Source organism: Lissotriton helveticus, chromosome 1_1, assembly GCF_964261635.1.
Source record: "Lissotriton helveticus chromosome 1_1, aLisHel1.1, whole genome shotgun sequence".
Classification (NCBI taxonomy): domain Eukaryota; kingdom Metazoa; phylum Chordata; class Amphibia; order Caudata; family Salamandridae; genus Lissotriton; species Lissotriton helveticus.
Window position 1 is genome coordinate 1,040,571,510 of NC_136057.1, and position 18,954 is coordinate 1,040,590,463.

The 18,954-nt window shown below is 44.0% G+C and overlaps 1 protein-coding gene across 2 annotated transcripts in view; it reads right to left on the reverse strand.

Annotated features, from left to right (window-relative positions):
• Nucleotides 1-18,954, reverse strand: part of SBF1 (SET binding factor 1) — a 1,592,200-nt gene that overhangs the window by 1,277,069 nt on the left and 296,177 nt on the right. For both annotated transcript variants that reach the window (XM_078677863.1, XM_078677862.1), the window contains exon 4: nt 7,562-7,678. In XM_078677863.1, the coding sequence (XP_078533989.1) occupies nt 7,562-7,678 (117 nt within the window). The remainder of the gene's footprint in view (nt 1-7,561; nt 7,679-18,954) is intronic.

Consider the following 18,954-nt stretch of genomic DNA (forward strand, 5'->3'; position numbering starts at 1 on the left):
CAGAACAAAAAAGCAGCACACAAGGAAGAGAGCAAGTGGGCTTAGGAGAGAGTAACTTGGAGTGCTCGCGGGAGGGGGGTGCTGGTACATGGGGGAAGAAACAGCACACAGGGGAGAGATCATGAAAACACATGCACTCTTTTGAAGTGCTTAAAGAAAAAAGAATTCCATAACTGTGAGCATTGGAAGGATATAAATCTACCAATCAAAAAGATGGTAAAGAGGCTATGTTCCAGGGGAGCGACTAACACATGAAGAGGAAGGTAATCAATCAATCAAGGATTTGTGAAGCGTGCTACTCACCAGTGAGGGTCTCACGGTGCTGGGCGAGGGAGGTGAGGGGGTGACGTGCAGCTCCGAGTCAAACGAAAAGCCAGGTCTTGGGGCTCTCCCTGAAAGGTGTGCAGAGTGGGGGAACGTCTGATGTTGAGCAGGAGCTCGATCCAGGTCTTTGCCGCGATGTAGGACAAGGCTCTTCCACCAGCTCTAGCTCAGCGGATGCGTGGGGGTTCGGCAAGGTCGGCGGAGCGGAGGTCTCTCTTGAGTACGTGGTAGGAGACTCTTTCGTTGAGGTATTGGGGTCTGGTGTTGTGGAAGGATTTGTACATGTGAGTGAGTAGCTTGAAGGTTACTCTCTTCTAGACAGGGAGCCAGTGGAGGTCTTGAAGGTGCTGGGTGATGTGTGATGATGGGTGATGCCGAGGACGAGTCTAGCTGCAGTGTTTTGGATGGTCTGGAGTATGCGGAGGAGGGATTTGATGATTCCGGCGTAGAGGGCGTTTCTGTAGTCCAGTCTGCTTGTTTTTGAGTGCGTGGGTGACGGTCTTTCTGGATTTCGGAGAGATCCATTTGAAGGTCTTACGGAGGATGCGGTGGGTGTTGAAGCAAGTGGAGGAGACGGCATTGATATGTCAGGTCATGGTAAGGGAGGAGTCTAGTATGATGCAGAGGTTCTGGGAGTGGTCCGAGGGAGTAGGGGGGTTGCCGAGGGCGGTGGGCCACCAGGTGTTTTCCCATGCTGAGGGGGTGGGTCTGAGGATGAGAACTTCTGTCTTCTTCAAGTTGAGCTTCAGACAGCTGCTGCTCATCCAGGATGTGACGTCTTTCATTCCTTCCTGGAAGCTAAGTCTGGTGGTGAAGGGTTCCTGTATGAGGGAGAAGATGAGCTGGGTGATACTATGCTGAGTCCATGCTGTCTGAAGAAGGCGGCGAGGGGGGCTATGTAGATGTTAAAGAGCATGAGGCTGATCCTTGGGGGACTCCACAGCTGATCACTGTGGGTTCAGAGAGGAAAGACGAGAGTCTGAGTCTTTGGGTTTGGCCGGTGGGGAAGGAGCAGATCCAGTCGATGGAGGTTAACTGCATGCCAGCGTCATGGAGTCTGACGGTGAGAGTGCGTGAGAGACGGTGCCGAAGGCTGCAGAGAGAGGACAAGTAGGATGAGAGCAGCGGTGTGGGCCTGGTCGAGGAGAGTATAGATGTCGTCTGTGGTGGCGAGGAGGGCGGAGCTGTTGTTGCTGCGGATTCCAGATTGGGAAGGGTCAAGGATGAGTTGTCTTCGAGGAAAGTAGTTATCTGGATGTTGACGATCTTCTCGGTGACTTTATCCACAGAGGGGAGGAGAGAGACGGGTCTGCAGAGGGCTTCTTGTCTTCTGCACGTTTCCAGTCAGTGAGGAATGTGCTGGATTTGAAGGTGGCATTGATGGTGCGTCGTGGCTCAGGTGCTATGGCGGCGGCTTTATGGAAGATGTTCAGCGGGCAGGGGAATGTGGTGGCTCCTGAGTGGATGCTCTTCATGATTGTGGCAGTGTCTTTGGTGGTGACCGGGGTCCAGGCGGAGAAGGTAAGGTGGCCGACGTTGCTGGAGGAAGGAGTGGTTTCAGTGACTGGTGTCTGTTCATTGAAGTTATCGTAGAGGGACCTGATTTTCAGATGGAAGTAGGAGCCAAGTTTGTTGCAGAGGTCCTGGGAGGGTGTGATGTCCGAGGCTTCACTGGGGCGTTTGGTAAATTCCTGAATGATGCTGAAGAATTCCTTCAAGTTGCTGGAGTTGGTGAGGATTTTGTTCTGGATGAAGGTCCTTTTGGTGGATCTGATGCGTTGGTGGTATTCTGCCATTGTGTTCTTTTAGGTGGTCCGTTCTTCCGAGGTTTTGCTGTTTCGCCATAGTTTCTCGAGACATCTGAAGGTGCATCTGGATTCTCGGAGGTCAGTGGTGAACCAGGTGGCTTTAATGGGGCGCTGTCTGTCGGGGTTGCGGAGGAGGGCGAGCTTGTCTCCGCAGTTGGTGATCCATTAGTGTAGTTCATTGGCTGCAGAGTTGACATCGGTCATAGTGGGAGGGGGATCGTGGTTAAGGGTGGAGTAAAGCTGCTTCTCAATGACCTTGCTCCAGTTCCTATATGGAGGACATGGTGTAGGCTTGTGAGCGCTAGCTTAGTCTAAAGAGCAGTGGTGGTCCGTCCAGGGGGGTTGTGTGGTGTAGATGAAGTTGAAACTGTTCCCTCCAGCGAAGATGGGGTCGAGGGTGTGTCCGCCTTGTGGGTAGGGGGGGGTGACTAGCAGTTTCAGTCCTATGTTGGCAAGGTTGTCCTGGAGGGCAGTGGAGTTGGGGGTCGTTGAGGTTGTAAAGGTGGAAGTAAATGTCTCCAAGCAGTATGTAGTCTATGGAAGCGTGGGGTGCGATGAGGTCGGTGATGGTTGTGGTGAACGCGGTTTGTGGTCCGGGAGGTCTGTAGGTGAGGGTGCAGCTTAGGGTAGTTCTGGGGCTGGTCTAGATCTGGAAATGACAAGACTGAATATGAAGCAAGCAAATGAGAGCAACAATAAAACCAACCAATGGTAAGCAAGGGACAGACTCTAAGCCTACAATATGTTTTTGGTAAGGTCCACAAGAGGTATTTCGAAACCCAAAAGCAGCCTGGAAAGTGAGAGCTAAAAACTGCAGACTGAAATGGACAGATGGGAAAAACTAAATGTTTCACTCAGTCCTAGGTATCTACACACCAAAAGATGACATACTATCGCTCACGAAACGACCACAGAATCCCGCGTCCCGCCGCCGGAAATCACGAGCCCTGTTGATACCTATTGGACAGGGAGTTATTTTAATCTTATTCAACGAACTCTACTGGAACATAAATATAAAGGAAATTACCCTTTACAAGATCCCCACATCAGGAGGACTGTATTTTCGCTACATCATCAAGCAAATAAATATTGTTGTGATTTTCACGCTTTTGTTTCCGGTCGGCGGGTCTAAACGAAATTCTTTTCCAAACTTCAGGACACGTAAAACCTAAAACATTAACACCTGAAACCATCAGATAGAATCAACTTCATTTGGAAATTCATCACGGGACGAAAATTGAAATAGCATATCATCAGATATCAAGAAAGGATATATTTCTCGCTTAGGAACCAGATTCATTCCTTGTGCTAAACGTAGTACACTCCATTTTTAAAAAAATTATCGTGGCTGCTCCAGAAGAAGGCGCTGGTCCGCCGAAACGCGCGTAGAGATATAATTTGCCACATTCCTCTTTTACCTTGTTTCTATTTTATGTACATCCATATATACAAATTGGATTTTTCTTTTTTATTGATGCATTGTGTTTTTTGATTTTATTATGTCATGTTTGCTAACTGTAGATATTGAATGTGTAACTTGAAACTATGTGTCTTGATAAACTTTGAATAAAATTGTACTCTTTTTTAACAAAAAACAAAGGTTGTAGCTCAGTCCCTTCCTATTTGTATTATGTTTGTTGCCTAGATTGATACATATCATTCAATCTTCAGTAATGAAACACAGTATTGGCTCCAATAAGAAGACATATAACTCACTGGCGAGCAACTGAAACATTTATTTGGAACTCCTCCAATGCAGTTGACATTTGGTTTGGCTAGGACCCAGACTACACTTTGGCTATTGAAAAAAACAATGACTTAAAAGAAAAGCCTTCTGGAGGTTAGCAAAAATGAGAATGCTATGTCTGGATTGCCAGTGAATAGCATGAATGCTTATGAATAAACAGCATTTACTGAATAATAGTCTATGTTCTTGAAAAACACTTGTTTGCAGTGTCTTCGGTCGTATTTTGAAAAATAGCAGGATGGTACACTTTCACTACCTGAAATATTAATACAATCTTCCAAGAAAAAAACATAATAAATTGCTAGTTTCTTTCAGAATCTATGGAAAATGTAGTAGTTGTAAACGATTCACTATTATCATCAGTTACAACCTTTGCACTGCCAAATTAAAATAGTGCATCAAAACTGTATGGAAAGATTGTGTGTGAAGACCTGGTAATCCAAGCCATGAACACGCTGTACTGGGAAGAGAAACTAATCACAAATAGGTCAAGAATTATATGGGACAATAGAAAAATAAGTTAAAGTACTCAACAATGAGAATCATAAACCAAAATCTTGTTATTGGACTGTTACCTGTGTACAAAGCTGAAGGATGCCCTAACGTGTTGAAGATGCAAAACAGCAGTCACAAATTAAAAAACACTTGTTTAGGGATTGCAAAGAAATACATGGACGTGGAATAGAATTGAATATATAAGAGGTGCAGCCATAATCTACCAATCATTTTTCAAGCCATTTATATAAATGCAGGAATTACTTGAAGGATATCAGGAAAGATAGAGTTCTAAGGATAATGGTTAAGTTGTTAATGATGATTATTCTTTGATGACTGCAGAAGAAGGAAGTATTGAGAACTGCTTCAAGGACAATACATACATCCTAAGAAACAGAATCACTCAATCTCATTTGAGAAGTGTTTTGGCATGTTCCGATTAACAGCTGCTTATCCAGCTCTTTGATCATTTTAAAATGTGTTATGTGCGGCACATTACTTTATGTGGATCACTCATCTTAGCCTCTTGGGTGCTAAGGGCGTGCTGTAGCTGTCTCCAGCACCAGTGCTCAGGTGCAGAAGATTGCTCCAGCCCATCCAGGCACCAGAGGCAGGAAGTCCCACTGGTGCGAGCACCGGAGACATTTCCTTTTTGCATTTTTAGCCTCAGTTACTAGGGAATACCTTCCCCAGCAACCAAGGCTGTTTTGTTTCCGTACAATGAGCATCGACATGCAAGGCACACTGATGTCATTACAAAGAAAGTGAAAGTAAAGTGAGCCAATCAGCTCATTTACTTTCACTTACGTCAGTGTTCGGGAATTTGGACGGGGAAGTATCATAGGAAAGGGGAGAATATCCCCTTTCCGATAGTATTGTTCCCTAAGAGATCACTACTTGGGGGTCGCTGCAGGAGGATGAACCCAAGCAGGGATCTACTCACTAGACACCAGTGACTATTTTTGAGGGAGGACAACCCCCATGGCAATGGACTAGTGCTCCCCCTCCCTTCAGGCTCTACAAGCTTTCTGTACCTCCCACCCCGCCCGAGGGCAGAACCGCGGTCTTGAGTCCTAATCTGCTCAAAAGTTCACTCGACCCCCAGGGATGCAATTCATTAGCATATATTTAGGGGCGGTGGCGGCCCTCTGACACATCTGGCCAAGCCCCCACCTAAAGAAAAACGCCACAACAGTTGTTCTGCCCCCTTGGGACAAAGTTGGGCAGTTTTACCACCCGAACTGCCAACATGGAGGCAGAAATCCTACTAGAAGCCAGGTATTTTTGTTGTTTTGCAGTGTCGAAAGGTGGTGGGGGGGGGAGGTGCCCTTCCACATATATCACATATAAGGAAAAACAACGGTACCTGTCGACTGATAAGATACCTTTGTAATAAAGGAGGCAAAATTGCAATATTTTAGAGGGTACCTCAATGACAGAGGGCGAAAGAAACATTAACACAGGAGAATTCATGTAACATTTTCATACATTTTTAGACAAAAAGCAATATAAACAATCTGAAAATCAAAAAACATTAGTGCATTGTGTCCCAAGTGAGAACGGGCACCCAAAGTTAAGTGACAGTGTGAATTTCTATATACAAGGTTTCCACAATTTTTTAAGTCGACCATTAACGAGAATAATCTCTAGGTAGACAGCAGCAATATGCAATGGCATGCACTGTGTAATGGTTCGCTTCTTCTGTGCATCTACGGTGTTTTGACCCTATAGTCAGTGTAGGGTGTCTTCAGGACTAGCGATGAAGGGACATCTGAGGGTGTAACTGAGCAGTCTCGTGAATTGTGTGCCACACATGAAAAAATAGAAGAAAAGAAGTTACTCACATGAGAACCCGTCCGGGTACACAATATGAGGAAAAACTGCCAGTAAAATGATTGGAATGGGGCCAGATGGGCTCAGGGCATACTTCGCTACAGCCTTGTGAGGTACAATGACGTAATTGTACCTCACAAGACTGACGGAAGCAGCCTTGCAACTCGAAAAGGCAGAGCGTTGTCCCGCAGGATATTTATCTACATTCTCGTTACAGTGCATTGTCACTGGTTAACATTTACCAAAGGGATTTCCCCCGCTACGGCTCCGTGAGTGTCTCCGGGTCTACTGCCCACACACAGAATATACAAATAAAATCTTCACAAATATATGTTTTTTCCTCCTCATTTTCAACATTTTTTATTTCAACAGTTGGTTTCTTTGGAAAATCTTTGAGGGATCTACACAAATAACCCCTTGCCGAATTCAGAATTTTGTCTACTTTACAGAAATCTATAGCTTTCCTGGGGGCACCCATGTGTTTAAAAGCGGCTTTCACAACAAACTGGAAGTAGGTTGAAAGCACAGAAATTAGGAAAAATGGCCTGCCTGTTTGAAACATTTCAAAACTGGTTAAAAAAAAAAAAGTTTTTATGATTCGATTATGCATGTTCCTTAAAGCTGAGAAGAAAGTGACTTTAGCAAATCAAACTTTTGTCAGATACCATTTTGGGGGGAAGGAGAGGGAATCTGACTTTTTTGCAGAGCACATTTTTCCTATTTCATCCTCCCCCCTTCCTCCCCCCCCCAAAAAACAAAATGTTGCTATATTTTGTCTCTTTTCTCAGTCCCCCACCAAGGAAATACACAAACCCTAGGTACCTTTAGAATATCCAGGATGTTGGTAAAAAAAGAATGCAAAATTGGTGTGAATACTTTGTAGAAAACAAAAACGATGCAGTCCTAAGCGTGAACTATCCAATTAGCCAAAAAAGGGCTTAGCATTCTAGGGGGAAAAAGCCTAGTAACGAAAGGGTAATGAATCCAGCTAAAATAACATGAACAGGGACTGCCAAGTTTAACTTTCGCTATTAAAAGTGAAAAATGGTGATTGAAGTGACACCAAGTAAAATACAACCACTAGATGATTCTACTATTATGAATTGTTAGCCATTCAGTATTCCAAAAATGTGTTAGGTAGAAATTTCTAACGTATCCACCATGAAACAATAAAAGGCTAAAATGATGTCTGATGTAGTCTTATGACTGCCTTTCGTGTTAGATGTCAGTAGCAAGTGCTTAACTTGCTGAGCCATCTGAGATGTACACTGTACACGCTGACACGTCTCATTGATCGAAAACGTGTGATGAGAAATAAATCAATTAAAACTATTGGAGAAGGTCTTGCTCATACCCGGAATACTTCTGCATGATCCAACTGTGACACCAGCACCAAACTCTTTGGAGCGAAGAGTTGTGAGGGCTGTACATGGCCTGGCTCCTCATCTTGGTCCCCATTTGTGGTTTGGCTCTGAGAAAATAAGAATGAACAGGCTTAATTGAAACAGTAAAAGTGAGTGGTTTTCTCAAGTAATTACCCGAGTCTCATGTATGCAAATAAAATAATTTATAATTCATGGTGTGACACTATGTCTACATACTTTATTTTATGTTCCATCTGTTGGCTTATTATAGAGAAACATAAAAGTGTACAAGAAAGGGTGGTTTCCAATCTAACTTTATCAAAAGGCAAATCACCAGTCAGAAACATATAGGCACACACCTATCTTCTTCCACACAAGTGCCTGCAATATCATGAACAGGCACATATACATCTACCTCTGTCACACAAAGGCAACTATGGCAACATCTACCTCATTTATATGTATACAGACATACTTTAATTTACTGTTACCGAGGCCCTCACGCTGCTGTTATTGCACAAATGTATGTGTATATGGAGACACACTAGGAAAATAATAGTTCCAAATATGGGCTCTTTGCATTGACAATGGCCTGTAGTTACACTATGAGTATGGATCTGTGAAAAAATATATTTTTCAGATATTTCATTAAAGCAGAAGCTTTGAGTGTGGGATATGAAATCTCGTAAACCTCAAAACGGAGCAAGAGTGGTGTGACAAAATAAAATAAAAATATCTTCATTCAAACATTATTGCCACTGGGTTCAAAGAGACCAGCTGGCCTTTAATAATGAGACCATTTCAATTCAGTAACGGTAGAGCTGTGTAGATCATCTCCGGAATTAATTTAAGTTTTTGGTTAGCATGTACCTTGCCAAGGATGGCTCACAGAGCAAAATGATGAAAGATACATCACAAGAAAATAAACATCAAAACTGCAAACACGAGTGTTGTAATCTCCTTATTGTTGTCTCTCTGAAACACATTTATGGTCCTTAAGCAAAGATAACAAGCATTGGCATATCCAATAAATCTCGCCTTTGGGACCTTATAAGTATTTAGTTATGCAGCACAATATCCTTGGTGCAGCAACATCAACTGTTGCATGGCTAAACAGTTATAAGGTCCCAAAGGTGGTAGAGAGAAAGAGGTAGTGAGAGAGCAGTGGCGTAACGAAAGTTGCGGGGGCCCCCCTGCAAGGTACACGGAGGGGCCCCGCTCCGGATTTACTCTGGAGCGGTCAAGCCTGAGTACTGTCCTGAGGGGACCCCCTGCAGCTCACCCCCACCCTGCACCGCGGGGGCTTCGGGGGCCTGTGTTACGCCCCTGCTATCTTTTGATCTATACATCTAGCTATTTAACCATAGATCTATATTCATGTATAGAACATATGCAGATTTGCATAGTGCAACATTCTATATATTAACTTTGCTGAGTGTGGGAAGGGGCCATAAGTCACTAGAGGGTAAGCCTATGTGGGTTATGACGACCTTTCCGCCCTTCAACAAAGCAAATAAAAAGCATAATGCACTCAGCACAGTTGGCTATTGTGCCATTGCATTCGTTCATGTGTATTTGTTCTTTTTTTAAGTAGATTTAACCAAGAACAGGATGCAAGGGATTCTTCTGAATGCTCTATCGACATACATGATCTAAACACTACTTGTACACAACCTTCGGTACACATTGATGGTGTAGGTTTACTGCTTTCAGCAACCATGAGGTGTAGGCAAAGGGGTATGGTTGTTATGTCGGATAGTATTGTAAAGTATTCCTGGAAACACAAGTGAAATAAAGAGACATTTGATGTATAACATGGTGGACAAGCATCCTTATATGTAATCAAGGGCAGTGGAATTATGCAACTCTGTGGCATTTTTCACATAGTTATTTTGCCTCAATCGCCACAATTCCCCCATCTGCTGCATATTCTGCAGGTTAACAAAAAACTTTGTTCCTAGCTCAAACGGATCAAAAGTTACTAAAAATGTGGTGATATGTATTCATGTGCAATGAAATACCCTTTGCAAAGGTTATTTGGTCATCTTTCAGTTGCTTGTGTATGTATGTGGTTGTTAAACTGGTACTATATAAGTGAAACCTTTGCCCAGACAGTTATTAAGATCTGTAAAAATACAAAATAATGAGGTAACATTATTAAGAAAATGGCCGGTATTATTCCACATAATTTGCTTTTTCCTACCACATAATTTAGCCAACCCTGCTGCATAATTTGGAGCTCCCTTGCCGCATAATTCCAGTGTCTTTCTCTATAATGTATGTTTGGCTTTACATATTTCTTAGGTTGTCAAGGAGTGTTTTCTGGTCTTCTTTTCTCTTGGCTTGACTAATAGTGCATTCACTGCCGTAGTACACAGCATAACTATAATCCCCCATCGTGCACGCTGTGGTGGAGCTGCTCTAAAGGTGTAAAAGGCTGACAATGACTGGATTCCCGTGTGACCTTTGATAAGTCCCTGATACTAAAGGGGTCTTTGAGATCTGCACTCACTAAGCTGCTCTCCTCCAGCCTGCGGTGTTTCCCTGTAATGTTGAGTCAGCGTCTCCCCAATCATGGCTATGAAGCGCCCCTTTAGCTGAGATTCAAACTGTAGAGGAGATATCAAGGTTTCCTCACTGGAATAAGATCATCCTACTTCTCTTTCCCTTTTGTGATCAATGATTAATTCTATAAGTGCGTTTTTAGCATAGTGTGAGCTTTATTCCCTACTGTAAGGGGATTTGTGGGCGTTAATTGTGAAGCGTTTTCATTTTCCCAGTAGAGGAACATAAAAAAAACCGACTACACTTTAATTCACATAAAAGACCATCGAATTCAGATTAATTAAAAATTCAGCTCCCGGAACATGCAGTGACCTTAGATATGGTGCCACAGAATGCCCCCTGACTATGTAAATAAGTATCATTGAGAAGATGGCCTACCAGCGATTTCATAACGAAAACAAAAGGCTGATCAGAAACACAATGACTTTCAAATTATAACATGCAGCTTACACCAACTTTGCAAGTGTTTACCTAATTTGCAAGCATTTCTGACCTAGTCCAGCGAAAATACCTCATCCTATTTTACGTAAGTGTATTTGTACAACCACAAAACATCAATCAATAGAGTTAAAAAAAAACGCACAACACAAAACCCCTACAAAATATCATACCAAAAACATTATACCACAATAAAACCATAATAAATCAACATAACACGCTACCCCTTCACACCGTGACCACACAAAAAAGATAAAATCAGCATACACAACATAAAACAAAACCAAACACCATTGCATTTGCTGTCTTTTTTTGTGTTTGTATTTTGGTGTACTGTTGTACAGTCTTATGTAGTTTTTTTTTGTTGTGCTGATTTGTTGCGTTGCGTTATTGTCTTGATATATTTTACTGTTTAAAGTGCTAATTGTTTTAAATGTTCAGATGACGTTGTGTGTCAAATTGTAAGAGGATACAATATTTTTCAATGGAGTTGATCAATTGGATGGTGATGATGGCATGGTCAATTAATTGGGTTTATTCTAGCCGCTATTTTAGTCTCTTGAACTATCTGTGAGATAATAAAGTAGAATCAAGTACACATCATTCATAGTGAAAGATTGCAAACCATAAAACAAAAAACAAAGGTTTTTTATTTGCACTGCAGTGAAAAACATATTTTCTCTCATTCCCTTACGATTGTGAATTCATAGGACTTGAACCAAACGAATCTGGGGACTGCTAAAAAAAAATTATCCTGTTTGCAGGGACTATAGGTTTACTAGATGTAAGTTATCTGCCTGTTACCAGGGTTCATGACTGTATTACAGTATTACAGCTTCCATGTCCAGAAATGTGCAGATGTGAGATGAGGCTATGCGGTTTGCTTGCTTCTGTGCTCATATACAGCACTTTGAATTCATTGCATTACATTTTCTTTTATCGCCTCTATTTGGTAGTAGCATTTAGGCTTGAGCATTTTTCATTTTCATTTGGGTTCTTTATTCGATGATTAAAAATCACCATAAAAGTACAAAAATTCAAAATACGTTCAGTTCATTTCTTTTAACAAACAAACCAACAGATTAGCATGTATCCTAATTTTAGTACACTAACAAAACCCCAATAAATTGAATAAAACATTATAAATCATTAAAAACAATCATAGAAGTCTCACAATTCCCCCCCCCCCTCTAGTGGCTCTTAATCGGACGGCTACTTTGATAAAATTGATAATACAGCACAATGTGAGGGGGTCCGACGCCTGTTGTAAAAAAATCAAAGCCTCTTTGGCACATTTTATGTTAGATTTTTTCAGGATGTCAACCAAGAATCTGCGCCTAGGTTCAGAATAAAATGGGCATAACAATACAAAATGAAGGGAATCCTGCGGAGACCTATTGTCGCAGCAGCAGGTTCCCTTCTGCTCAATTGTAAGTGAATACCCTAATGGTGATCCTAATAAATATGGTAAAAGATTGAGCCTAAAACGGTTCATTAAAAACCTTTCTTGTGCATTGTGTAACAGGTATAGGTAAGGTTCCATTCCTTCTGTGGACTTTACAAGGTTATATGCGCACACTGTCGTTTTAGCCATGTCGCGTTCTGTTCTTTGTGTGGTTTTATGTTCCATAAACGCTTTTTTGGCAATTGTTTTATGCTGGGGAGTGATCGCTATCGGATCAATAAAAAGATTCCCTAGGGCCAGGGTTACCAATACAGACTTTACATAGCTGAGCCACGGGATTCGCGACCATTTTTCTCTGCCCAGGCAGTCCTTCAATATTTCCCTGCTTAGGCTCGCCTCTGGATTAATCCAGATTTTGAGCCAGGCTAAGATTAGCCTAACCTTTATCGCGTCTTCAAGGTAGGGTATCCCTAACTCCCTGTGTGCTATTGCGGCTGCCAGGCTGTGTGGGGCTTTCAGGACGGAGCGAAGATGTTTGTTCTCCTCCCGCTGCAGTTGACAGGTATTTGCAAAGCCCCACCCCTCTGCCCCATAGATTACTTTAGAGCAACACATTGAGTTATACAGGATCATCCCCTGTTCGGGACACCACCTCCCCAGCCTTCGACCATAACCAGCTATGGCCCCATTTGTGGCATTCATTTTACGACAGCGATCCTCTATCAGGGCATTACATTTTAATAAACCATCAAATAATACGCCCAGATATCAGAATGATTTAACCTTCTCCATCTTATGACTCCCAATCATAAAGGTGCATTTGTTGAGGGGGTTTTTACCAACAGTTAAAACGTATGATTTACCCAAATTGACCGAAAGGTCCAGTGAACCCATAAAAGAAACAAAACCATCAATTAAAATCTGTAGACTCTTTGGGGTGCGTCCGAGGAGGACCGTGTCATCTGCGTACAATAATACAGGGACGCGACGCAACCCTACTCGGGGGCAGTCGGATCCCAACTGTAGGAGGTGCTGCTCGAGATTATTAATATAAAGTGAGAATAAAAAAGGCGCCAGGATGCAGCCTTGACGTACCCCACTTTTACATTGAAATGGGTCAGTGCATCCACCCTCAGTATTATACCTAACTTGCGCTGAGGTGTTACTGTGCAATTCCCTTAGAATGTTAATGAGGCCAACCTCTATCCCCATGTAGGTCATCATGTTCCAAAGCTTGCCTCTATTGACGTGGTCATAAGCCGCTGCCAGATCCATGAACCCCATGTAAAGGGATTCTTCGCTGGCCATGGTGTATTTAGCGGCTATCATGTAGAGGTTCAAGCATTGGTCACTCGTGGAACGACCCTTCCTGAAACCATACTGTACGTCTGAGATGATGTTGTTAGCTTCTGTCCACTCAGACAGCCGGTTTAATATTCCCCTTCCCAAGATTTTGGTGGATACATCAATTAGGGAAATGGGGCGATAACATTGTGGGTCGTCCCTGTTACCCTTTTTAAAAATAGGGACAATTATAGCAGTGGACCAAGAGGTCGGTAAGACTGTCTATAAAGAGGCTCTAAAGGAATACCACTTACAATGTAAAACTGCGAGAGCTGCCCATACTGTGAGTACAGTGACGCAAGGTCAGAATTGCCCACGTACTCTTTTTTCTGTTGTTAAAAAATTGACAGGAGCGGACACTCACCCGACACCCCCAGCTCTAGAGGGAACTCAATGTAACTCCATTGCTAAATTCTTCATTGCTAAGGTTGAGCGCATATACGACTCCTTGAACGCTCCCCTGACTGCAAATGAACACCAACCGGGACAGGATGTCGGGATCGAACAGCCACTTCCAACGGTGAAGGTTACAAACTGGCAATTGTTCGATGATACACTGTTCTTCTCCTGCCTAAGCAGCGTAAGCTCTGGCTCACCTTGTGACCCTGTACCTGCGAAAATTCTCAAATTATTGGATCTTGAACCTCGGCGGGTTCTCATGAGCCTCCTAAATGCATCACTAATAGAGTCATGTGCCACAGGTTTGGAAGCACGCAATGGTTGTTCCTCTCCAAAAAAAAGCAGGAGCCGATGTGTCTAATCTCGCTAATTTCAGACCCATATCCTTGTTGCCTGCTCTCTCAAAAGTGCTGGAAAGGCATGTTAACACTCAGTTGAACCATCTCGTGGAAAGTTCGGGATTTTTACACCCTTCCCAGTCTGGCTTTCGTGCGCATTATTCCACAGAGACCGCTCTACTCGGGGTGACGGAGAGCTTACGACATGGTATCGACCGCGGGGAAACATCTGCACTCATCCTTCTGGATCTGAGCGCGGCGTTCGATACAGTGTCCCATTCCATCCTTCTGAATTCTCTTCGATCCCTGGGAGTGGACGGTCCGGCATTGGTTGGATTGCCTCCTTCCTAAGTGAGCGCACTTTCCAAGTCTTTTCCACTGAAGCCACATCCGCCACATTTCCATTGGTGCACGGCGTTCCGCAGGGGTCCATACTCAGCCCTTGTTGTTTAACATCTATGTGAGACCCCTGGCTACCATCGCAGAGGACGCTGGGCTGACTATTTTCTCATACGCCGATGACACCCAAATTGTTTTTTCCCTTTCCAGCAGTGAGCGCAACAGTGTATCGATTCTGAAAACTGGATTGTCACGTATAGCTGAGTGGATGCAGAGGCATCTCCTCAAACTAAACGGTGACAAAACCGAGATTCTCATCTTAGGGAAGCATAAAGATCTGTGGGGCCCCCAACATTGGCCCAGTGATATGGGACCCCTTCCCCAGCCAACTTCTGTGGTTCGCAACCTCGGATTTCTTATAGACAAACTCTCTATGAGACAGCAGGCCACTAAGGTGGCCGCCATCTGCTTTGCTACCTTGCGATGGCTCCAGAAAATTCTATGGATGCTGCCTCATACCACCAGAAGAACCGTAGTCCAGGCGTTAGTAACATCTCGCCTGGACTATGGTAATGTCCTCTATCTCGGTGCCGACGCTGCTACCATTAACAAACTCCACGTTGTTCAAAATTCGTCGGCTCGACTTCTCTGTAACATCCCGAGGAGATTATCGGCCTCACAGGCTCTTCGCGATCTACACTGGCTTAGGATCCCCAGTCGTATTAAATTCAAAGCCCTATGTTATCTCTTCAAAATCAAGCAGGGCTCGGCCCCAAAATACTTGCAGAGTCTGGTCCAACCCTACAAGCCTAGTCGCACATTAAGATCTTCTGCCAACTGCGACTTCGTTGTCCCAAGATTCAAGCTCGCAAGGATGGGGGGTCGGGCCTTTTCCCATCTAGGCCCCAAATACTGGAACGCGTTACCCATCACCCTGAAGTCAGAAACTAATTTTCTCTGTTTTAGGAAAAAATTGAAAACCACACTTTCCCAATGATTCGCATACCGCTTTAGTTGATTCATGGTGCTGTTGAGAGGTTGGCTTTTCTTCTTCAGTCTATCCCTTGCGCCGGGAAACCCACTGCGGGTAGCTGTTGCGCATTATAAATTTTAAATAAATAAAAAAAAATAAAAAGCCACAGCAGTTTGCAGTATTAATTACTCTCGTCATTATAGGGGCCCATAATTCCACCGAACTGAGGAACAAATCAGGCGGGATACCGTCCGGGCCAGGAGCTTTATTTTTAGATAGCCCTTCAATCCCGACCTTGATTTCCTTTAGGGAAAAGATTACAGGGTGACCTTGGTCTACATTTCCTTTTTCATACTGTGTATCTATTTCATGATTATATAGACCCCTATAGTGAGTAATCCACATGTCAGGCGTGATGTTTGTTCCTAATTTGGGGACCATATCATCCTGAAAAGTGGGTTTGTTGATGATACTCCAGAATTTAGTCAAGTCCCTCTTTTCCCCTGCTTCTCTAAGGTCCGCTCAACATTCTGCTTGTAATGCCTTTTTTCTCCTACATAGCTCACTTTTGTATTTTTTCCTACAGGACGCAACCCGAGTGACATCCCTGGGCTTTGTTTTAATACTATCTTTCAGCTCCCTTAGGGCTTTAGTGCAATCTCGGTCGAACCATCGCGGTTGGCTTCCAGTCTCTTTAGCCGGGGCGCTAGTTTTTAACATCCCATCTACCAAATGTGCTATATGGTCGAATGCTAGAAGTAGCTGCCACCCTTCAGTTATCTCGTCTAAGCACGCCTCAAAGGCTGTTTTCCCCTTCTCCATTAATGATTTGTAAAACATTTCCCCATCAATCTTAGACCACCTTTTGCGTCTGCCCTGGTCAGTAACCCTCTCAGATACCGCTACATGCTATTCCCGAGTTGAGGCGGACTGGTGTAATATGTCTAACACCAAAGGGTTATGATCACTGAGCGGGTTCCATTCGATGCCAGCCCTTGAGATTCTATTTAAAAAAGCCCTTGAGGCAATAATGTAGTCGATGTACGATGAGCATCCTCTACCCTTAAAGGTGGGTGGCAGGATCTCGTCCTTAGGTATATACACCATATCAAAGGTGGGAACCAGGTCCTGATTCAGCAAAAACTTTGTTAAGGCGTCACCTTCTACTGTGTGCTCAAAGTGTGCTCCATTACCCTCTGGGCATCGCGACCATGTCACGTCAATTGGAAAAAGGGCTGGACAAAGGTGACAGTTGAAGTCCCCCATCACTAGACTATTTTGGGTACGAGTTTTTACTTCACAATTAGAGTTTTGGCATAGTCTATGCTCCAGTTCCCGTATCAGTGCATTGCATCCCCCACCCACCATTTTGTTATACACATTCAGTATTGTCAGGTTAAGTCCCTTACCCTTGACTCGCACTTCTTGGATATCATGGGAATTACAATCTACGGTTGACCATGTGCCAGGGAGGTTCAGGTCCACATATACTGATAGCCCGCCCATAGCCCTGCCTGATCTAGATTTCCTTGCTGGAACAAAGAAGCATTTGTACCCTTGTAAATGTAGCGAGCAGTTATCAACTGCCCATGTTTCCTGTAGACAGATTATGGGGAATTTTAGTATGTACTGGCGCCATTCCTTATTAATAATTTTGGCTGCCAAACTCGCGATGTTCCACAACACAATACTAACTATCTCATTAGTCCCTTTTCCCATCATGCCTCCCCAACCTGGGGCTTGTGCATTAACTGGTTGCCCCTTACCTGTAGTCACACAATCGGTCACTATGTTTTGGGAACAAGTGTGCTTTGGGAGGGGAACGTACACATTATAAGTTGTGGGTGACTTTGCGGGTAACTTTGCGGGTGTGCAGGGACCCTTTTGTGGTCCGAGCACATCATTATCTGCTATATCACCTGAGCACAGTCAATCAACTGCCTCCATGCCCGCTAATGCTGCAAAGCGATTAAAAGTGGGCCACGGTTAATCGCCTTCATGATGCATGAGAGGTCTAAGATGGTCATCCTGCCTCTGAGTGGAGGACCCAAATCTAGGGTTCTGATGAAAGAGTGAAGGGGTTACATAATCATTCTGTTGGTGGTGAAAGAGGGGTCTGAAATAGCCATCCTGCCTCTGCGTAAGGTGCCCAATGCCCAGGTTTTGATGACAATGTGGGGAAGCTGCATAATTGTCCTGCAGATAAACCAGAAGCCTAGGCTTGGGCACCGGGGCAACTAATCCTCTTGGGTAGAAGTAGGTTAGATCACGTACAATAATGGCATTACCTACATGCAGTGGAAACCCATTTACGATGTGTAACAACTCTTTCATCTTGGAAATTTATAATCACAATGTCACCCAATACATCCTTAATTCTTTTCCCCAACCAGGGTAGACGTCTAACATTAAGTATTACCCCATTTATTTGTGGTGGAAGTGGGCAATTCTGCCTCAGCCAATATATGACTTTATTTTTTAGCCCACATTGATCTTCTCCACATCCCTCCGCTAGTGGTGGCACCCCGGTGAGGACCGCAACAAATGGCACCGCTTCTGGAGGTAGCTCTACTCTGGGCCTCTTAACTGGGAATGTCTTGGCAGGTTTTTCTTGGTCAGTGGATTTGGGAACATTTCTGGCAGGATTAGTTAGCTGGGGATTTCCTAATATATCTGATGTTACTCTTTCCTGTGTCTTCTTAGCGTTAGTTTGACTATTCATCGCTGCGGTGTTAGTAGGTAATATTTTACGGGGTTTTGGTTTGGGCGGGTTCGTGATTTTCATGCCATTCTGGGCATTGGTATTTAAAGGCAATGCATGGGGATGTTGCTCTGGTTCAGATTTGGAAAAATCCTTAATAGCCACTTTTATTTCCCCTAAGTCCTTTTCTAGCCTCTCAATTCATTGCATTTTCTTTTATCGCCTCTATTTGGTAGTAGCATTTAGGCTTGAGCATTTATTTGAGGTTAACCAAATGTCATTACAAACACACTGCCAGTCTCAAAGATTGAATCTCGTGCCATATTGGAAAAGCTGTTCAGCTGTAGCAGCTTGCTGAGCACTGTTGGTTCTGTTGGTGGGTTTGAGTGCTGCTCGTATTGCCCCACCACATATTGGTCTGTTTGTTAGTCTACTGCACTCAGAGCAGTACATGCTTTTGAAATAAAAAAAAATCCCAGTCTTTCTACACCAGTAGCCAAGGACGGGACCCAACCCCGATCTAATTTATGATCTCAATTCACCCCACCCACCCACTGAGACTCCTCGCCACCACGGACCACTTCTGCCTCGGCTCAGACAGACTCACCTGGCTCTGAGGCCTGGCTTGCAGCATCAGTGGAAGGCGCAAGCGGGCAGCAATAGAGGGCAAGGCTAGCCAGGCAGGGGCTAGTAATAATTAAATAATGGCCGAGGGCGCCGCAAGTCTTTCTCAGTAGTCGGTGGCGCCGGACCAAGATGGCCGCACTGCAGTGAGGCTCTCGCCCAGTCGAGCCTAAAAACCATCCTTCGCACCATCCTGACCAGCAACACTGCCTTGTGAATAGCGGGATCAGACGTGCCCGGCTGCGAGGCACGCTCCG